Source organism: Aotus nancymaae, unplaced genomic scaffold, assembly GCF_030222135.1.
Source record: "Aotus nancymaae isolate 86718 unplaced genomic scaffold, 86718_ANA_hifiasm-v0.15.2.pri h1tg000036l, whole genome shotgun sequence".
Classification (NCBI taxonomy): domain Eukaryota; kingdom Metazoa; phylum Chordata; class Mammalia; order Primates; family Aotidae; genus Aotus; species Aotus nancymaae.
In genome coordinates, this window is record NW_026988450.1 from 18516367 (window position 1) to 18537797 (window position 21431).

Below are 21431 nucleotides of genomic sequence, written 5' to 3' on the forward strand. Positions count from 1 at the left end.
CAATTTAAATCTTTTTTTTATACCTCATGGATTGCACAGAGAGTTAGATCAGAGTGTAAGATGAAGGAGGGCAGTGGCCGTCAGTTAGAGACAGATCTTCATGTTGGGATCCTTATTCATTTCTCTGGGTTTTCCAGCATTAAATACTTTTCCTTCTCCACTGCTTACATTTCCCTTTCATGAGAACTGTGTTCTTGAATAATGACTTGAACAGGAATAGTGTTCTGCACTTTAAATTCGGGAAATGACCAGTTTCCTGTGCCAGAGAAAAATATGTGCTTGAGAATATTATCTATACAATGTACTTTGTACTTCCCGCTCAGCCTTTTCTTTCATTGTGCTGTGTTGCTCAAGTGATCTGATAGCGATGTAAATTCCTGACCAGCACAATATGAAGTATTATTATATTGGAGACATAATAGTCTACTGGCATCTCTGAGTAAATATTTGTATAATATTAAAAATAAGGCAATTTAGCAGAGACATTAAGAAAAAAGTTGACAAATATGTTCATGTAAGCTTCTGAACTGCATTTAGAAATCCATTTCATTTCATGTTTTTCACCAGCTGACACCGTGGAACATACTTACATATGAAATGATACCAGAAAAATTTGGAATATTTGAAATATCTTTATTTCTTTGTTATAATTCCGAATCTCATTAAAAGTTTATTTTCGTCTGACATTGTTTCTTTACAAAAAGGATGACTTATGATACATAAATACATTATAATTTAAATTTTGTACATCAGTCTTATAAATCATTTTTAAGTTTTCCATTGGTGCCATAAAGAGTTGATAGCACCCAGAAAAAAGCAGCTTCAAGAGGAATAGTCTTCTTTTCTGAACATGGATTTTCTATAGAGGTCTTGTCAGATTAGCCTGTCATTTTACTTCCAGTCTGTGTGCTTCTGGTCCATGCCCTGATCTTGTGACATCTCATTGAAATTAAAGCTGTGGTCTGACCAAACTTTACATGCATTGCTCCATTTTTTATCAATACCTTGTTTTCTAAGTTCTTTCAAGGATTGAGGAGATAGACAACAATTCCTGCTAGCACCTTAGAGTTTGATCCTCAATAAACTTTTTGTGTCTTCTACTCTTGTGAATCTCCAAATTTCCGAAATGGGTGGAAGATAAATAAATGAATAGAGAGATTGACGTGTATACCAAACGTCTGGGGGCTAGCCTGGGATCCTGAGCAGAAAAGATTCAATACATTGTGGAAGATCCAATAGTTAAAAAATAAAATTTTTTGCCTCAAAACCTTGAATTATAATATTTGTTCTGATATCAGGACTTCTTCAGAAGGTAGAGTCTGTTGGATTGATTTACTGTTAATATAGGAGCAGAGATGAGAAGACAGGAGCCTAACTTACTCTTTAGTTCTGTTCTCTCTAGTGTTAGTAATAATTATAACCGCATTAGAAATAATGAAACTATGGCTGTGGATGTAGTAATAGTGGAGAGTGATAAAAGCTGCAGCAGCAGAAATATCAGATAACATTTATTACGCTGTATTTGTGTGCTAGCGCTTTGCAAAGTGCCAACTAATATTACCTCCATGTAATTTTCTCCACTTCTCTGTGAGGCATGTATGATTATTAACCTGATTTAATGGGTGAGGAAACTGAGACTTAAGAGCATTTGGCCTGTCATAAATGCTCACCACAGAGCTAAATTCCACCCACGGGAAACATCCTATATCTGTATGTGTTTGAGTGAGTATTTCTAGGTGTGCTGGGAGAGGAAGGTGGTGGGTTACTTTTGAAGGCTTCCAAACACACCACTATAAGCATCATACACTTCCTAATCTTCATTCTTTTTGAAACTGATTTCTCCCTAGAGTTTGGTGTATCCCTGACCATTCAGGAAAGAGACATCAATCACCCAAAACAATACAAGGAACACAAGATCTTCATGAACCAAATGATACTTGGAATGAATACACCAATAAGAATTTATTGCCAAAAGGTTACTTCGTTAAAAAAAATTTAAAATAAAGAACATGGAATTATTTCAATCCTTGAGAAAACTAGCTGTATACATGCCTGCCAGAGGTATCTCTAGCAAATGATATCACTTCTAAGAGTAAATATCTCATTTAATTTTAGATTCCTTGAGGAACTAAGAGTTAAGTAAAACATGCACCAATTTTCTTAGATTTATTTTTAAGTATTTTCTTTTTTAGCTTATTATTATTATTATTATTTGCTCTGATCATGGGAGTGTACATTTTCACTGAAACACAACTCTGGAATTACCAGTATTAAAAATGTATGAGTCAAAAGGACCTTGACAAAACCTTGGGACTGTGGCTGGAAATGGAAATGGCTACAGAGATTCCTAAGTCAACAAAAATGAGTAAAATGGGCCTTGTAGTAAAACAAAAACAAAAATAGAAACAACAGTACTGTTAGAATACATGGCAAATAACATTCAACTTTGTTGTACAGGATGATAGGGAGTAGTGGTGACTGTGGCAAAATGAAGGGAACACGTGGCTTCCTCAGCTCCAACTTAGTATTATTCAGGTAGATAGGCCCTGTGTTAATTTTCTCCATGTGTTTGAAGAGAGGCTGTAATTATTGACTTTTATATGAATACATTTATTTTAAAAAATGTTAGCAATTGAATCAATATTTTAACCACATTGTGCTATTTTAAAACATACCTCTACTGCTTTTGACCTCTGCTTTAGATCAACTCATTGCCTTAGGCCAATGGAAGTTAAATATACGGTTAAAAAAATAATTTTGTAGACTGAGCTGTGAGACGAACTTTTGGCAATGAAGACTGTGGAAATGAACTAGAAGTTAAATGCAACAAAAATTTAAACATTTAAGAAAGCGAAATACACACTTAGGATTGTATTTCACTGCAGCCATCTCAATAAATTTCCTTTCACCTTTAATTTTAGTAATTTTATGCATAATTGTAATTTATCAAAAATGGTTCTGATTTCTATTTCATCTTCTGCCTAGTTTTGCTCTTGGTGTTCCTGTCACCCAAGTATTAAATATCTTCAAAACTCTTTGCCTGGTATGTAATATACCAATCATATGCTGACAAATGATGAATTCTTTCCCCTGAAAATTCCTAAAGAACTCTGTTCTTTCATATTTATTTTCTGCTATATTGAGGTGAAATAGAATACACTATGACAATGTGGTAATTATCTTCACATCTTGGTCAAGTTCCAGCCAAAGGAGGTTTTTATTTTTATTTTTTGATTTGGATGGAATAATGAAAAATTATCTTCGCCTAAGCTCTGAGGTGATAGTGATGTTCATTTTGAATTAATAATTGGTCTGAAAAATAGTAAAACATCTTTTGGTGAGAAATTGAGCAGATATTAAAAGACTCAATAACTGACACAAAAAATCCTTTTGTTTCTGAGTAACAAGGAAACAGCAACAATCAAAGGGCTTTCACTGAGGATTTAGACATGCTGTTTGGGAATCACTGCAATCTCTTCAGGCCTTTATTTGAGTAATCGAGGTGTGGGATATTTTAATGATTTGTGGAGTGATAAATGCCCACAAGGCTGACTCTTAGATACTACTGAACTACTAACGAATTCTGTAAGTTTCTGGAGTTTTGTGTGGATTGAATGTTGTCATGGCAGTTTAGGGACAAACCACTATCTATTTCAAAGATGAAAAGATGCTGCTCATATTCTGTAGTGACAAAGTAACATCATTTTGTAATTATCATTCATTGTATCCATGTGGGAAAGACATCACTAAACATCCCGTGAGCACAGGACAGGCCTTCACTACAAAGTCTTAATTTAAATAAAGGTTTAGTCCAGCTCCAAATGTCAATAATGTCAACATTGAGAAACCATGTTATATAGTGATAGAAGAGGAAAAGATTATGTGCTATCCTATATTCCAAGTTGCTAGTGAATATTTGGGAAGCTAATACACTAGGGAAATTAATGCAATGCAGACTGGTGGTTTTCATAAATGAAAACGATCTAGTTAAGAATAAAAGTCATCGGTCTTTGCAGAAGTTTATTGAGCACTTACCAAGTGCCAGATATTGCTGTAAGTGGTGGGGATACCCCAGTAACAAAGCAGATAGGCTGTGCCTTCATGAAGCTCCCATCCCAGTGTGGGAGACAGACAGTAACTAGATAAAATGGTTCTGTCCTAGTGCCTTTTGTCTTCTCCATCTCCACACTGTCTCCAATGGACTGCAGCTGGTCATTTCTTCTCTCTGTATGTGATTTCCCAAAGTTATGTCTTTGTGCCAGTGACAATCAACTTTTTACTGTAAGCCCTGATCCCTCTCTTACAACCTCAAATTGGAATGGCTAACTCCCTACTCATGGATCTGCTCACTGGTGCCAAATAGACATCTCAGACCAACAGGTCCAGAACAAACTCTGTTTCTCCCACCCCGAAAACTTCTTCATTCTTAGTCTTCTCCATTCCAATGATGCCACTACCAACCAGATGTTTAGGCAAACCCAAATGACAAACTTCTTTCATTTATTAGGACCAAACAAAGCCCTTATCTTCCAAAGAATTGTGATGTGATAATATTGTTTTAGGCTAAAGGGTAAAAGGAAAATATTTACCCTTATTTTTTTCTCATTTATTTTCATGAAAATGAGTACAGACTTTTTCCTGCAACAGTGCAGTCCCTCTTAAATTTTTCCTATTTCACATTTATATACACAATTTACCTATCTGTATCCATATTAAACAGCCACATCTTTAAGGTGACAGGGTGCTGCTAAATAGTCTGCATTCAGAATTTTGAATATAGAATATTTGTAGGAGTAATAAGGTTTAGTGTCTATATGATATCAGAAATTCAGATTGGCATCAGGTATCTAGGATTAAAAGCATAAATTGTTAAAATCTGTGGGACTTTTGAGAGTGATCTACTATGTGTGCCTGGATTGATGAAAAGAGTGAGAAGGGCAAAAATGTGTTGAGAGAGATGATTTCGTATGTTGAAATTATAAAATAGGAAAATGCATTCTAAGAATGAAACCTGTGGCGAGTTTTGCTTTACTTTTGAACCAGCAACAGCACAGATAGGCAGACAAGGATAAAGGAGATTGCTGTCATTTTCGTATTCCATCTTCATGAGTTTCTTCCTTTTGATTCTTGATAGCAAGTTTGTGACATTTTTAGCTTTATTAAACTTTAGTGGATAATATTTATTATATGGATTTACCAAATATACAAGATAATATGGAGCAAGTTAAGGAGAAAGAGTACTCTGGGAAAAATCCCATGACTAGAGTGATATCTAGGAATATTTTTTGTGGAACCATTGTTAGGGGAATGCTGGTGAACTGAGCACCTGCTCACACATGTGCAAGCTGAAAGGTCATCGGATGGGCATCTGCGAGAGCCTCACTTCCTCTGAATGCAACTTAGCCTGTCCTTGACTCACCTGTGTTGTGTCTGCATCTCCCTACCCTTCAGAGATTATTGCAACCAGTTATATGCAGCCATGATTGTGATTTTTATGGGTGGGAGGCACGTCCTCTGCGGGGTACCAGAATCCCAAGTGGTTGCATGAAAGGATGTTGTATAGAAACAACCATTGCTTGACATTGAGTTGAAAGTCAAAGTGAAATAAGTAAACCCAATTTTCCTATGAAGACTCACTTATTTCTCAAAGTCTGCTTTTTTTCCCCAGTCTTTGAAAGAATGAACATAAAGAATGTTCATCCAAAGATGGTCTCTGGACCAACTACGCCAGAATCACCTAGAGGTCCTGCTCAAAATGCAGATTTCCAGGTTCTAAATTAATCTGCTGAGTCAGACCTCTGGGGATAGGAATCTGCATTTGGAAGAAACTCTCCAAATCTTAAACACAAGAAAAAGTTTGAAATACACTAGCATAAAAAGCTATTTTCCACTGCTTGATTTCAAATATATGTGTGTCAAGATGAAGATTATCTGATTCTGATGAAATTTTGGACAAGCGAGAAAGAATACGGAGATAGAACAGTGTATAGAATCCTTCATGTATTTTTGTGACTAGGCTACTAATTGCTTCCTTGATTGATATAAGAAGGATTAAATGTGCCAATTAGCAGAGTCTGAAAGGGCACTATAGATGCTGGTTGTTAAAGGGTGATTTTGAAATTACCTATTTATTTCTAGCTTTCAGAAGGAAGACTTAAACCTCTTAAAAAAATGTCAAACAGTTTTCATGATTTTGCGTTCTGAGCAAAACATCTAAAATCTGTCTTCACTGTTGTATAAAATGAGGACCTTGGGAAAAAGAAATGCTTGGTCAGAAATGCTAACAAGTTCCAGATTTCCTTTCGTATACAGTCAAACAAAAAGTTCCAAATTGTCACGGAGGATAAGAAGATAAAAAGTCAGATAAAGACATGGTTTACTTTCTTAGTTTGTATGTTCCCTTCTAACTCATATTTTGATTCATCGTTACTACTTCCTCACTTCAATTTATCCATTTCAGAATGTGACTCAGTTCAGTTTATGAAGAAAAGGTTTATAAATGTAGAGGTGAAGTTTAAGCTTTGCTTGCACGAGAGGTTACCTGTTTACTATGTGGTCAATATGAAATGTAAACGGTGTAAACTAGGCAAATAAACCACCATGTTGTTTTAAGAGTAAATGGAATGAGATAAAGAACATTTTTGCTATGAGTATGTGGAAATATTCAAGAAAAACAAAACTAACACAAAAAATGAAACCGAATAATACTAATAAAATGAACTCTTAAAGTTAGAAAATTCTAAATCTTTTTTCATCCATTATTCTTAAGAGTTCAAAAATTGTATCGCATGTTTCCAATAAGCAAATTAGAGTGACATCCAATACATATTCATTTTATTTATTTCAGCTGATGTTGAAGAGTTGGGGCTATTCCTTCTGATCTGATGTTGTAGTTACAGAATCTGAAACATGAATTGATGGTATCAGAAATAAATGTGGTCCTGAGTTCATGCTAGGAGTGAGATCTTGTGGTTCATTTGTTTTATTTTAAATAGTCTTATTTCTCTTTTTATATAAGTTACAACATGCTTATAGCTAAATATTCCAAACATTAGAAAGTGTACAGAGGTCATCCTCCTACCACCTAAAGGTAACTCTACCCATTGTGTGTTGGTAAATGCCACCTACTTTTTTCTCAATATCAATGCACACTGATATCATCCATGTGTATATTTGTATATGTTCGTATGTATCTGCATATATGTATGTGTATAGCAAGTATGCCACTTAATAAATTTTTTCACCAGACAATATTTTATAGACATCTGTCGTATACACGTGTGTATATATATTTTTATCACATTCCATTTATGATTGCACTTTTGCTATAGTCTATAATTTGAATATATAATATGTTTAATGACTCTTTTACTGATGGGCATTTAGATCGTTTCCAGTTTTTCCACTTTGGTAATCAATACAATGATTCCCCTTGTTTAGATATTTTTCTTGGAATAAAGTCATAGAAGTAGTATTGCTGGGTTCAAGAAAATGCCCACTTATTTTTATTTTCATTTTTTGAGATAGGATCTCACTCTGTCACCCAGGCTGGAGTACAGTGGTGCGTGTGATCATGGCTCAGTGCAGCCTCAAACTCCTGAGCTCAAGTGATCCTCCCACCTCAGCCTCTTAAGTAACTGGGACTTCAGGTGTATGCCACCAGGCCCAGCAAACTTTAAAAATCTTTGTAAAGATGAGGTCTCACTGTGTTGCCGAGGCTGACCTCAAACTCCTGGCCTTAAGGGCTCCTGCCTGGGAGTTTCAAAGTGCTAGGATTATAGACCCGATCCACCATGCTGGCTGGAAATACCCATTTAAAAATTTGAGATATGTTGTCAAGTGGCCCTCTGAAATGTACCATTTTACTCTTATTAGCCATGTCCTGAGGGTGATAATGGATTGTGTCTTGAGGACATAAACCAAATTTGCTAGATGGAAATTCTCCTTTTTCTCCTCTAAACTTTCTTTTTCAAAGTTCAATGTAAAGAAATTATTCTATTCTTTTTCTTTGTGTGTGTGAAAATAATAGCTTATTTAGCCATTGGCCAAAACTTAGTGACCACTGAGAAGACTCCAAATCTTTGAATTACTAAAGGACTTATTTGCCTACCATAGAGATATGGAGAACCCGGACCTGAACCCAGAAATTTAAATTCTTGCTTCTTATGAGCCTTGGGGGTGGGGGATGAAGGGGAAAGGAAATTCTTTCATTCCTTCTTGAAGTGTCTTCCTGGGAAATAATGGCAGGGATATCTATCTATCTATCTATCTATCATCTATTTTATCAATCAATCAATCAACCTATGTATCTTCAATCTATCTATTTATCTCTAATTTCTTTTTTTTTTTTTTTTTTTTTTTTTTGAGACGGAGTCTCGCTCTTGTTACCCAGGCTGGAGTGCAATGGCGCGATCTCGGCTCACCGCAACCTCCGCCTCCTGGGTTCAGGCAATTCTCCTGCCTCAGCCTCCTGAGTAGCTGGGATTGCAGGCACGCGCCACCGTGCCCAGCTAATTTTTTTGTATTAGTAGAGACGGGGTTTCACAATGTTGACCAGGATGGTCTCGATCTCTTGACCTTGTGATCCACCCGCCTCGGCCTCCCAAAGTGCTGGGATTACAGGCTTGAGCCACCGCGCCCGGCCCTATTTATCTCTAATTTCTAAGAGGATCACTTCAGAATTTCTGGCCCTTTTGTTGTTTTATTAGAAATGCAATTTTCCATTAAATTTTTGTCTTCTTGCACTTTGCAAGTCTCAGAAGTTTAGGAAACATGTGACTCTAAATGCTTACTTCACAACTTTGAGATCCTGGTTGATAAATTTAATTTACAAATACTTGATGATGTCAGGCCCTGCCCCAACATTGTAAAGGAAGTATAATTCCAAGATAGGAGCAGCAATGCACAAGGGTTTCTGTGTTACAACAAAACTATTATATCAACAATTGAATTTTTACACTTTGGTTTCTTGTAAAAAAGTTAGTTTAATTCTGCTCACCACCTAGCCGTTTTATTAACCTAATGTTACCTTTGTAATATCTTCTTGTTTTATGCAGGCATTCTTACACCGAATGAACCAGTGTGCAGCATCAAAAGTTGACAAAAATGTGACAGAAGAAACAGTGAAGGTGAGGAGGTACAATTGGCCCTCAACCTAAGCACAGGTTTCCTCTAGATAAAGTTTGCCGGTGGCATGGTACTTCACAGTCCTTCAGTTGATCAGTAGTTCCAGTATAAATTACTGTGCCCGTCATTATATTGGTAATAATTTTAAAAAGGAGAACTAGGGTTTAGGAAAAGAGATAGGAGATTATGAGAATGGCAGAGAGGTCAGAGATACTTATTTTTATTTACTTATTTATTTTTACCAAGGCCTTGGGAACATTTGAACAGAAGAATAAGAATAAATGGGAGGCCAAGAACCTCAGTGTCTTCAAGAAGGAGGGAGCTGAGTTATGTAAGAAGATTATTAGAAGTGGCTCAGGAAGGCAGGGTGTGGGCAAATGGGACTTCCAGTGTCTGTGATCACTAAAGAACGAAAGCTTTCAGTGGTTTACTTCACATAATATCCTTAATTGAGAAACAGACATATAATCATTTCTTTAAAACTGCAAGGAAGGAAAATTGTGAAGAGTTTTGGAAAAAAAAGATGGTAAATGAAAATTAATTATACTATAATGATTATTCATTTAAATTATAGGTAGTATTCTTGATATTTATGATGCTAACATACTGTTTTATTTTGCTGGAAGTATAAAACCTTCTAAGGATTTTTAAAGGTTCTTCTGATTCTATTTCCCCATGAGTAAAATACCTAACTTTCAAATTTTCCTCCCAGGAGAATATTTTAGTTAGCTTGTTTTTAGTTGTAAGCTGGAGAAACCTCTTACTCAAATTGAATTGAAGACACTTTGGCTCACATACCAAGGACTCCAGACAGAAGAGAAGGTTTAGCACCTGTGACCCAGAGAGGCCCGCAAGGTTGCTAGATCCTCTCCAGCCAATCGCTGCCAGCAGGTTATCAACTTTGTACTCAAGCTGACTCTTCCTGTGGCTGCAGAATGACTCTGCAAGCTGTCCCAGCTTTTACTTCTACATGTGGCATCTTCCAGAGGGAAAAGAGGAATGTCCATTCTGGTGTGCCCTTCTTAGGAGCAAAGATGCCCTTCCCAGAAAAGCCTGCCAGCAATTCTGCTGGTTTCCATGCAGCCCAGCCTTGAGAAGGCACTGGGATACCTGGCTTGGATTGGGCCGCCGAGGCCTTGCCCTGAGAGCCAGCCAGGGGCTTTTGGTTCCCAGAGTTGTATCGGTGGCGTGGAGGGGAAGTCCAGACAAAATCAAGGCTCTGCCGGCAAGGTGGGAGGAAGGCATGGATGTGCGATTTCCAGGTTAGAGAGAGAATACTATGCAATCATAAGACTTAAAAAAATGCTTCACTACTGAGCTTACTTACACATGTGTTTATTTACAGATGTTGTTCTCAAACATTGAAGACATCCTTGAAGTACATAAAGAATTCTTAAAAGTTGTGGAAGAATGCTTACACCCTGAACCTAATGCTCAACAAGAAGTGGGAATCTGCTTTCTTCACTTTGTAGGATACATTTCTGTTCACTTCAAAAGTTCTTTCCCCTCAATTTTAAGATTTAGCTCTTGGCATAGTGATATGTGTGAATTCAGTATTAGAAATAAAATCTGACACCAAAAGTTTGGGGTCTTTTAAGGCCAATGAACTCTCCCACTTAGAGCCAGAAATGGGGAGAGTGCCTCACATCATCCATTTTACTCAGTGAAGAATAAACAGCCTTTTCTTTTCCCCGACAAGTTAGTTCTTCGCATCCTCTGTAGCTTTGAATTCTAATGAATATTCAGGCTGTTCATAATGAATGAATTTTTATGTTTCGCTCAAACATAGAACATTTTTCTTTTGAGGCAGAAAATCCTCACTCCTATAATGGCACGATGAGCCTTTTATTAGTCAGAATGTTCCCTTGTTAACAACTTGTGACAAACCTGGAGTTGAATAAACCCAGTAGCAGGAATTTTCCCCAAGGATGGTTTCTCAGAAGATTGTACTGAGCAGTGAGGATGCAATAACCAACCAGTACTCAGTTGTTTCAAATTACACATTCTATGCCAGTATGATCATTTTTGTCTCTTTATATATGATACCCTGAAATTATTTATGAAATTAATTTGCAAAATAAAAAGACACCTGTGTAGTGAAAATTGTTTTCAGAACTAAAGGGCATTCACACCGAAAAAAAAAGTGCTGCTATTTATACCATTGCACTGATGCTAGTTTTGAGAATACCGATTTGAATCCATGTGTTTATCAAAATGCTAGACAATTAATGTTTTGTTTAAAAATGTGTAAGAGTAGTCATAGAAATCAAGTTTTGTGTATTTTTAATTTTCCATCTAGTCTTTTAGAAACATTTTGATAGTTTTAAAATCTGTCTTTACGTAGTGTTCTTTTTATAATCAGAAAATATTTCATGAAAATAATTATATTAAAAGGAGAGGCTCACTGGGTGTAGGAAGATCAAGCTGTGTTTTTCTTGGGCACAGCTGGAAGCCACGGGTGTTTGTGTCCACTCACTAAAGCCTGCTTGATTTCACGAAGGAATCAAAAGAATCAGAATCTTCTGCCAGCTGGAGTAGTCGCTATCTCAGTCCAGGGCTGTGCCTGGGAATCTAGCACCCTGACATCCATTTCCTTAGTAACACTTTATGAATCTGTCATCCCTGAATTTAGCTAAACTATTTCTGAAGTTTATTTTTTTTCTGGCTCATGTCATTTCTTGAGATAAGTGATTCAATACATTTTCTGCTGGTTATATAAAGCAGCACTTAATGTTTCTCAGTGCATGCCTTTGAAATTTCAATAGGCACCCTTTTGTTCTAATATTTGATTGACAAATTTTTTCTGCCTTTCTTTTATTGGTGCTCTTTGGATGATAATGCACTTTGAGAAAATATTACAAATGAGAGGGAGCTTAGAGATCATGATGTTACAAATCCTCTTGTTTTGAAAGAATATCTTCTATTTATCTGTGAAGGCTGTTTATTTTGTTTTTACTATAGTGACAGCTCTAACTGTTAGAAAATCTCTATGTTGATTGCAAATCTGCCCATAACTGCCCTTGCAACATCCACCGAAAGGTCCTAGTTTTATATTTGGAGCTACATAGAATTGTCAGTCCTTTACAATAGCATGCTGTTTGAAAGTAGTCATGATTTCCTGACTTTTCTATTCCTACAAATATCACTCTCTGAAACAACCTCTCAGATGCAGTGTCTTCAGGGTCTGTCATTCTCTTAGTTGCTAGACAGTCTTCAGGTTATCAGTGTCTCTCTTAAGCACAACTGTCTAGACTGGTGCATATGAGCTGCAGGGTCCTGTGTGTCTCTATTTCTGTACAATCTGGTTCTGCTTTCCCTTCACTGAAATGACTTTCTTCCCTCTCCCTGCCTAGGAATCATGTATTCATCTCCCCGGACCCTGCTCAGATCGATTGACCTTTCTCCTACGTAGTTTCCTTATTCAGTTTTCATAAATAACAGCAAGAATATGTATGTAATTTCTTCCTCTTTTTAAACTGTAACTGAATCCTCATGGCAAAGTTCAGCCCTCTCTTTTCTGTGCTTTGCCATCCTTTGGTTCATTTGAATTCATCATGATGGAATATAATTGATATATGTCTCCCTTTCTAGGCTATTCATCATGGGTCAAGGAAACTAAATAAAATTTGTATATAGATGCATACACACAGTATAGCTCTTAAAACGTAGTAAACAGAAAAGTTTCTTTTTGCATATCACAGATTAAAATTGCAGAATGATTAATAAAATAACTCATTCTTACTTAATTCACAGAAAGACAAGTTTCGTATCTATGATGAATATTGTAGTAACCATGAGAAGGCACAAAAATTACTTCTTGAACTCAACAAAATAAGAACAATCCGGACATTTCTTTTGGTAAGTGTATATTTCTGTGTGACTGTCTGTTGATATGTGTTGCTAGGCCCAGTGAGAACCAGCGAATAGCATCAATATGGTATAAACAACTGTGGGATAACTCTGTTAGCTTCCTCAGGCGAGGAAGCAAGAGTCCTTTGATAAAAATAAAAGTGAGCTGGGATCAGCTTGTGTTTGGGGAAGTACTGCTAATGCTCTCTCGTGGTTGATTATGAATTATCTGTGAGACCCCGCAGGTTCCTAGTGAGAGAGGAACTTCTGCCAGAGTTCATCACTGCTTTATAGCCCCAGTTCCCTTGGGCATCCTTATGTCTGCTGAGAGAGCTGTAAGTAGGGCAGTAATAGGAAGGAAGCAAATTGTGGATATAGTAGAAAATAAGTGTAAAATTTAACCTTTCTCCTGCATACATTCCCTATTTTGTTTTCATAAAAACAAGAATATATGTTTAATTTATTTAGCTTTGCACAAATAAATGCATATTTTGACTGTCACATGGGCAAACTAATCGCCAGTGAGGAGCAGATTGTAATTGTGCGATTCAGTGATATTTAGCAGGGTGTAGAGTTATACAGCTGTATGCCAAATTCAGTTTTAGGTCATTTTTGTCACCTCAGAAAGACCTCCATGTCCCTTTATAGCCTATTTCTGTTCCCACCATTAGCACCGGGAACACACTGATTTGTTTTTATTCCTATAGATTGCATTTTCTGGCGATTTTATATAAATGGAATCATACAATACAATCTTTAGTGCTGACCTTCTTTCACTTAGTAAAATGTTTTCAAAGTTCATCCTTGCTATAGCATGTATCCATATTTCATTCATTTTATTTTATTATTTCTTATTACTTTTGAGACTGAGTCTCACTCTGTCACCCAGGCTGGAGTGCCCAGGCTAGAGTGCAGTAGCGCGATCTCGGCTCACTGCAACCTCCTTCTCCTGGGTTCAAGTGATTCTCCTGCCTCAGCCTCCGGAGTGGCTGAGACTACAGGCAACCGCCACCAAGCCCAGCTAATGTTTTGTATTTTTAGTAGAGATGAGGTTTCACCATGTTAGCCAGGATGGTCTCGATCTCCTGACCTTGTGATTCACCTGTCCCAGCCTCCCAGGGTGCTGGGATTACAGGTGTGAGCCACCATTCCTGGTCCTTATTCATTTTAATTGCAAAGTCACTTTCCATTGTATGGATATGCTGTATTTTGTTTATCTATTTGCCTGTCAGTGAAAACTGGGCCTGGGTCTAGTTGGGCTCCTATAAAGATTGCTGAGCATTTATGTTCAAGTCTTTGAGTGGACATTATGTTTTTATTCTTTTGGGTAGTCACTAAAATGGAATTGATGACTGTGATGAATGATAAGCTCAAATTTAACTAATTAAGAAACTACCCAACTATTTGTCATTGTGGCTGTTCCATATTCACTGGTAATGCATGAGGATTTCAGTTTCTCTATATCTTTGCCAGCACTTGGTATTTTCAGTTTTTCTGATTATAGCCATGCTAGTGGATGTGTAGCAATATCTCATGGTGGTTTAAATTTGTATTTCACCAGTGACTAATTACATTAAGCATGCTTTCATGTACTTATTAAATGTTCATGTCTCCTTTAATAAAATGTTTATTCAAATCTTTTACCCATTTTAAAATTGGGATGTTTGTTGTATATTGAGCTATAAATGTTTGTTATTTCAGATATAAGTCCTGTATCAGGTATATAATATGCAAATATTTCCTCCCAGTGTGGTTTGTCTGTTTTTAAAATATCACCTTTTAAAAATCAGAAATTTAAAATTTTGATGAAGTCTAATTTATTACATTTTTTTCTTTTAAGACCATGCTTTTGTTGTCATATGTAAGAAATTTGTATTCAGGTCTTGTACTTACTTTTTTTTCTTTGTTTTCTCCTTTTGATGCTACTGTGATTGAAATTATCTTAATATCATTTTAAAATTGTTCATTGCTAGTATACAGAAATTTAATTGACTTTTGTTTATTGATCTTGGATCCTTTGATCTAAATTTATGTGTTTTAAGTAGTTATTTTGTAGCTTATTTAGGATATTTTGCATATAGGATTAATTATCTGATAATAAGGATGATTTTACTCCTTCCTTTTCATTGTGGATGATTTTTTTTTGCTTGCCTTATTGTACTGACTACAACCTTCAGTATAATGTTGAATAAAACTTGTAAAAGCAGGCACCCCTGCCATGTTTCTGATCTCAGTGGGAAAACATTCAGTCCTTCCCCGTTAAGTATGATGTTAGCTATTGACTTTTTAGTAGATGTTCTTTCTTATGTTGAGGAACTTTCATTATATTTCTAGTTCATGTTATATGATATGAATAATAATGTTCATATACATCGACAATGCTATGAATTATATACACTGATAATTCTATGAATTACTATCCATATTATTCATATTGTTTAATGATCCAATTATTGAGAACGAGACATTGGAATCTCCATGTATAATTAATTTATATATTTCACCCTTTCATTCTGTCAATTTTTGTTTGCTATATTTTTGGTCTCTGATGTTAGATATGCATGCATTCATAATTGTTATATTCATATTTCTATTTATCATCATGAAATGGTCTTCTTTGTCCCTGTGGTGTTTCTCCTGTTAAAGTCTATTTTTCCTAATGATATTATAGCTAGGAGAGCTCTCTTACTGTTTGTATGTTATACTTTTTTCCATTACTTTACTTACAAGCTATTCATGATCTTTGAAATGACTCTGGCAGATGGCATATTGTTGGATCTGCTTTTTATCCAGTCCGACAGTCTCTGGGGCCCTCAGTTTATTTGCTTTTAATGTAATTATCAATATGGTGGTATTTACATGTGACGTTTTATTATTTTTTCCGACATGTCTTTTTTGTTTGTTTCTCTATTCTTCTTTTACCACCTACTTTTGTGTCAGTCAAGCATTTTTTTCGTGTACTATTTTGATTCCTCTCAATTTTTAAACTATATTATTAGGAGTTTTTTAGGTGATTGCTCTCAGAACTACAATATGCATCTTAACATATCAAATCCATATTAGGTTAATACTGACTTAATTCCAGTTAAATATAGGGGAAATTTGGCTATAATATTTCCTGACTGGAAATGGAAAATGTTCCATTTCATCTCTCCTCTATTGTGCTATTATTGCCATATATATTGTTATATATATTATAAACTTCACAACACCATGTTACAATTATTGCTTTCTATATTTTTCTACAGTCTTTTATATTTACATATTTATTTACTATCTCTGGTGCTCTTATTTCTTCCTGTGTATTTGACTCTGATATTAGGCTTTTCAGCCTGAAGTACTTCCCTTAGTACTTCTTGTAGGTCATTTCTACTAGCAATGACTTTGCTCAGTTTTTTTTTTTTTAATCTGTGAAGGTCTTTGTTTTGCATTCATTTTTGAAGACTAGTTTTATTTGGACATTTAACTTTTTGATTGATAGATTTTTTTCTCAGTCAATGCTTTGAATATATCATTCTACTACCTTATGACTTCCATTGTTTCTGATGATAAGGCATCTGCTATAATTGTATGGTTGTTATACTTTATATGATGGGTCATTTTTCTCTTTCGCTACTTTCAACATTTTCTCTTTGTGTTTGTCTTTCAGTAGTTCAAAAATGTGTTTAGGTATGGATATGATTATACAGTTTTTATTTATACTTGAGCTTTTTGAATCTATAGATCAGTTTTTCATCAAATCTGGAAAGATTTTAGCCATTATTTTAGAAATATTTATCTGACCCTTTTGTTTTCTTCTTTGGTGACTCCAATTACACACATGTTGGTAAGCTTAATGTTTCCTCTTGGATCCTGATGCACTTTTTATTTTTCTACAATCTCCTGGGCTCAAGTGATCTTACCTCAGCCTCCCAAAGTGCTGAGACTACAGGCACAAGCCATTGTGCCTGATCAGGAAACATATTATTTATATATGTATAAGGAGCTGGCTCTCATAAGCCAGTCTAATGTGATAGCCAACCTTTGGTATTACGAATTGAGTTCACAATCTATACAGTACTAATACACAAGGCAATAAAAGTGGGCTTGACAGCCCTGAGTGATTTTAGGGCACTTCAGTCCAGAGGTAGGTGAGGGGTGCCTGCTTTATAGGGATGCTAACATACTGGAATGGAAACATCCCTGGAAATATAATGAGATGTAGATAGTTGTGTTTCATAGGATTCCTCTAGGGGAAAATACCATACAGAGTTTGAAAGAATATTTTGATAACCTGATTGCAGTAGGGAGTAAAACTTCCAAAAAGCATGCTGTGTAAGAGCATGTATTTACTGCTATGCCTTCTGAGTTGTCTGGGTGGAGTTACATTCATAGCTCTGATTTTGCTGACTTAGACACACTAATTGAGGCTGATATGCAGTTGCTCAGGACAGCAGAAAATTGTTCTGCTACCATCGTCTTCTTTTGCACCCTTTCCTGATCAACACTCAGCCTCTCCTCTCAATGGACCTGAAACTGTGTTTTAAAAATTGTAGTATGAAAGTTGCTAACTTAGTTTGATATTTGAGGGGCTCTCTTCTCCCTCTGTTAGGTATTTGTTAAATAGTTTGTCTGTTATAGAAACTGCAGAAAGAAGGTTTGGGCAAGTTTCAAGTCTGTTTCATTGCATGTTGCTTATTAAGGTGAAGGCTTTATTTGTCAGTCAGTTTTCTCTTGACCACCTATTTATCATCAATGAAAGCTGCTTCAGTTTTACCCCACTCTGATTCCTGATTTTGAAATTTCTTCATTCATCTTGCCTCTGTGCAGATCCTGGCTGACCTCCTTCTCTGACACTGGCTGCCCAGTGTCTTTGGTGCAGTGTGATAACAAAAAGTGACTCAGAGATCACTTTCTTAAAACCTGCCCTATTTATGGAGAGGAAAACTAGAATTCTGAAATCAGTCCAATTTGTATCACTAGTCAGTTGCAGAGCCTGAGTTAGAACTCAACTGTCTTGAAACTTGCTCTTCTACAGTATACCTTTCTTTATAAGCAAAATCAATCTATCTATTTATGTACCAATCACCTTTTATCCATCCACTTATCCATCCATCCATCCATCCATTCATCTCTCTATCTCTTTCTCCAACTCTTTTTCCTCAGACTTCACACTCAGGAGAATATAAGTGCATTAATTTTTAAGATACAGATTGAAAACAGTTCTATAACTAGCATTTCTCTTTGTCTTTCTGTGAATATTTGTGACTGAATATGCTCTTCTTAGAGAAAGGAAGTATATATAGACATATGCTTTCACTAGTTTTCAGCATTTTATGATGGAAGAAAGCTTTATAGCCTGAGATTTTAAAAATGTAATTAATTATGATTATTTTCACCCCAGAACTGCATGCTGCTTGGAGGACGGAAGAACACAGATGTTCCCTTGGAAGGATATTTAGTAACACCAATACAAAGAATATGCAAGTACCCTCTCATTTTGAAGGTATTTTATGTGCTACCTCACTGTAGCCATTTCCTTGTACCTGCATATTTTGCTGATGATCTTTTAAAGAGTCTGACATTCTAAAGGAAGGGAAGATCATAAGTATTGAAAAAAGTGGCCATTTTATCACACATTTATATATAGTATAGAAACAGATTTTCAGTGGAAAAGCCACTGAAAGAGCTTTTAGTGCTCTTCGTATAAAACGTATTTGTTTGAGTTTCATTTAGAGGAAATGCATTAGCTTCAAGATAGATCCCATTAAGTTCATTATGACTAGTTTATATAGCATTTTGTAGGATCTTTTATTTTAAATAAATCCACCGCTGGTATATTTTTGATTTCCTCAAACTTTGATGACTTTGTGATGCTAATGAAATTAAGGTCAAAAATTACAAAATTGCAGAACCAGGATTTAAAATTATTATTTTAAGGGAATAGTATGGGTCACATGAGACAATAAATGATAGAATGTGGAATGAGATTGCTAAGAAAACATTGCCTCTAGAAGATGTAAAACATCCTACTAATGGGTATAGGTGTGTTGCCTTATTATAGTAACCACAATTTTTATTATGAAAAATATACTGTATTGTGCCAACTACTGCCCTTACTGCAAGGTACCTATGAATAGGTCAAGATAGCAATTTTTGAAACTATGATTTTTGGAACCATAACATCAGGTTAGGCAGTCTGGGATAGTGGTTAAGCACATGAGCTCTGAGTTTAAATTCCAAGTATCGTGCTTACTGGGCATGTAACTGAACCTCTTAATGTTTTGGTTTTTCATTTATTAAATAGGGATGATGATGATGATGATGAAATTATAGCATAGACCTATGGGCATGTGTGTATGTATGTACGTGTATGTGCATGTGTATTCTGAATACATATATATATATAAATGCATATATATAGGAATATATAATGATAACGATTAACTATATAAGTCATTTAGCATAGTATGTGCTTTATAAGTATTAGCCATTATTATTCATAACTACTTGATTCTGATTTATTTAAATATATTAGTTACTACATGGCACAAAACTTCAAAATATACTCAGAAGTACTAGAGACTTATTAACTAGTGTTTTTATTGATTTTTTTTTAAGAAATAAATGTTGAATTTGAGTTAAAAATATAGTTTAATACAACTCTTGTCAATTCCATAAATTGGATATCTGTGTAAATTTTGTTTGAAAATATTTGCTCCTTATTGAATAAATAGAAGTCTAGCATTGCTTGGTTAAGCCATAAAACGCCACAGAAAGGCTGACACAGGAGTCCCCAACTCTGCAGAGGGAGTATTGGTGAAATATGTCTCTTTTCTTTCTGAGAATCTCTATAGACCTCTGACTTGACTCAGTTTGCATGTGTACTCATAACTGCAGTTATTCCTGACACTGATTTTGGAATCCCGGGAATTTGTTTTTTCTAAGAAGGGATAGGGAGATTAAGCAGGTTACATCATGACAAAGTGGTTATTCTAAATTACTCATTTCTGACTAGGGATGAACTCAGGTATTTGAACTGACCTCTCAAAAGATAGCATCGTGACACATGCTTTCTTAGCCAGAAGGTCAGTTCAGAGCTCCTTCAAGCAGTGGATGGATGACCTCCTTTCCCTTTTCTGGTAGATTATCTTCACGAAGAAACATGAAAAAAACTGTTAGCTCATGTAGTAGATATGTTGGCATTGATATTTGTCTCTTTTGTCCCATCAGCTGAAAAATTCTTCTGGGATTCTCTTTGATTTAGGGTGGTTTTATTTATTCAGAGAAAAATATTATATGGATTAGGCTATAGTATTAGGAAAAGATACATTGGTATTATTTGTGGAGCTTTAAATTATTGAGTTGGTTAATCAACATTGGGTAGATAGCAAGTAACTGCCAAGAGATTGTGAGTGATGGTCTTGTCTCACTATTTCACATTATGTAAGTTCATATTCAAGTCCTTAGATAATTGGACCCCAAATTATGGCCTGCAGACTGACTTGACCACTCCACATAATTTACAGGTGCTTTTACTCTAGAGTTTCTGGAGAAGCCTGCATGTCTCATTTATGGATTTGTGATCCAGCACAAATTTTAAACCTTGTCTTGGGAGTGATATAATGTGTATTCCTCTGGTGTTAACTCTGAGAACAGGGTGTGAACATAACGAATGCAGGGCCCAAGTTTATGGCAGAATTTTCAACAATAACAGAACTCAAAAGAATATAATGACTGCATATTTTCCCACTGTTTGTTGAGAATTTAGAAAATTCAAGACTTGCCTCAGGATTTCTGTAATTGTGTTAGTTACGTGATGATGGCAACCTTAGTAAAGAAACACATGACTAATTAAAAAGCAATGTGGTTCCGACTGTCTAGACAGTGGGTGAAGATGTTTAATTTTGTGCTTTTAAAAAACAACTAACAAGACCTTTTAATATGTTTAAGAGATGAAAGATTATTCTAGTTTTGATGAATGGGAAAAGATACAAATAAAAAGACCCTCCAAATCCCCTAAATACCAAAAAAAAAAAAAAAAAAAAAAAGGAAGCTATTGAGGGGTATATGGTAGTTCATTCATCATGAGAATGAGCCTGAGTAATTGGAGAAAACAGCAGAAATTGCTCCTTTAATGATGGAGTATTATAGAATTTATAAATTATCTTATTGTAGTATAAGACATTATTTTTAAATTTTACCTTATGACATATTTTTATAGTTTCTCAAAAATGTTAGAAAATAAGATGTTTAAATTATTTTTGAAATTATGACATACTTAAAGATTTGTTATTCTGTTAAAGACTCTAGAAAAATGAAATTAACATATAAAGATGTGCTTCTGTTAGAATCAAAGTCAAATTATTTAAAATAAAAATAAAAATTTTTGCTCCTGGTAAGATATTTGACCATTTGAAAGGAAGAACCTAATTTAATTTTTAAAAACAAAATGAGTTTAAGGAAAAATTAAAGTG

At 35.4% G+C, this 21431-nt stretch overlaps 1 protein-coding gene across 1 annotated transcript in view; it reads left to right on the forward strand.

Moving 5' to 3' along the window:
* The window catches only part of PREX2 (phosphatidylinositol-3,4,5-trisphosphate dependent Rac exchange factor 2), a 290449-nt gene that overhangs the window by 56664 nt on the left and 212354 nt on the right, over nucleotides 1–21431 (forward strand). Inside the window, 4 exon segments of the mRNA XM_012463660.2 lie at nucleotides 9057–9128; nucleotides 10472–10594; nucleotides 12880–12984; nucleotides 18359–18460. Coding sequence (XP_012319083.2) covers nucleotides 9057–9128; nucleotides 10472–10594; nucleotides 12880–12984; nucleotides 18359–18460 — 402 coding nt within the window.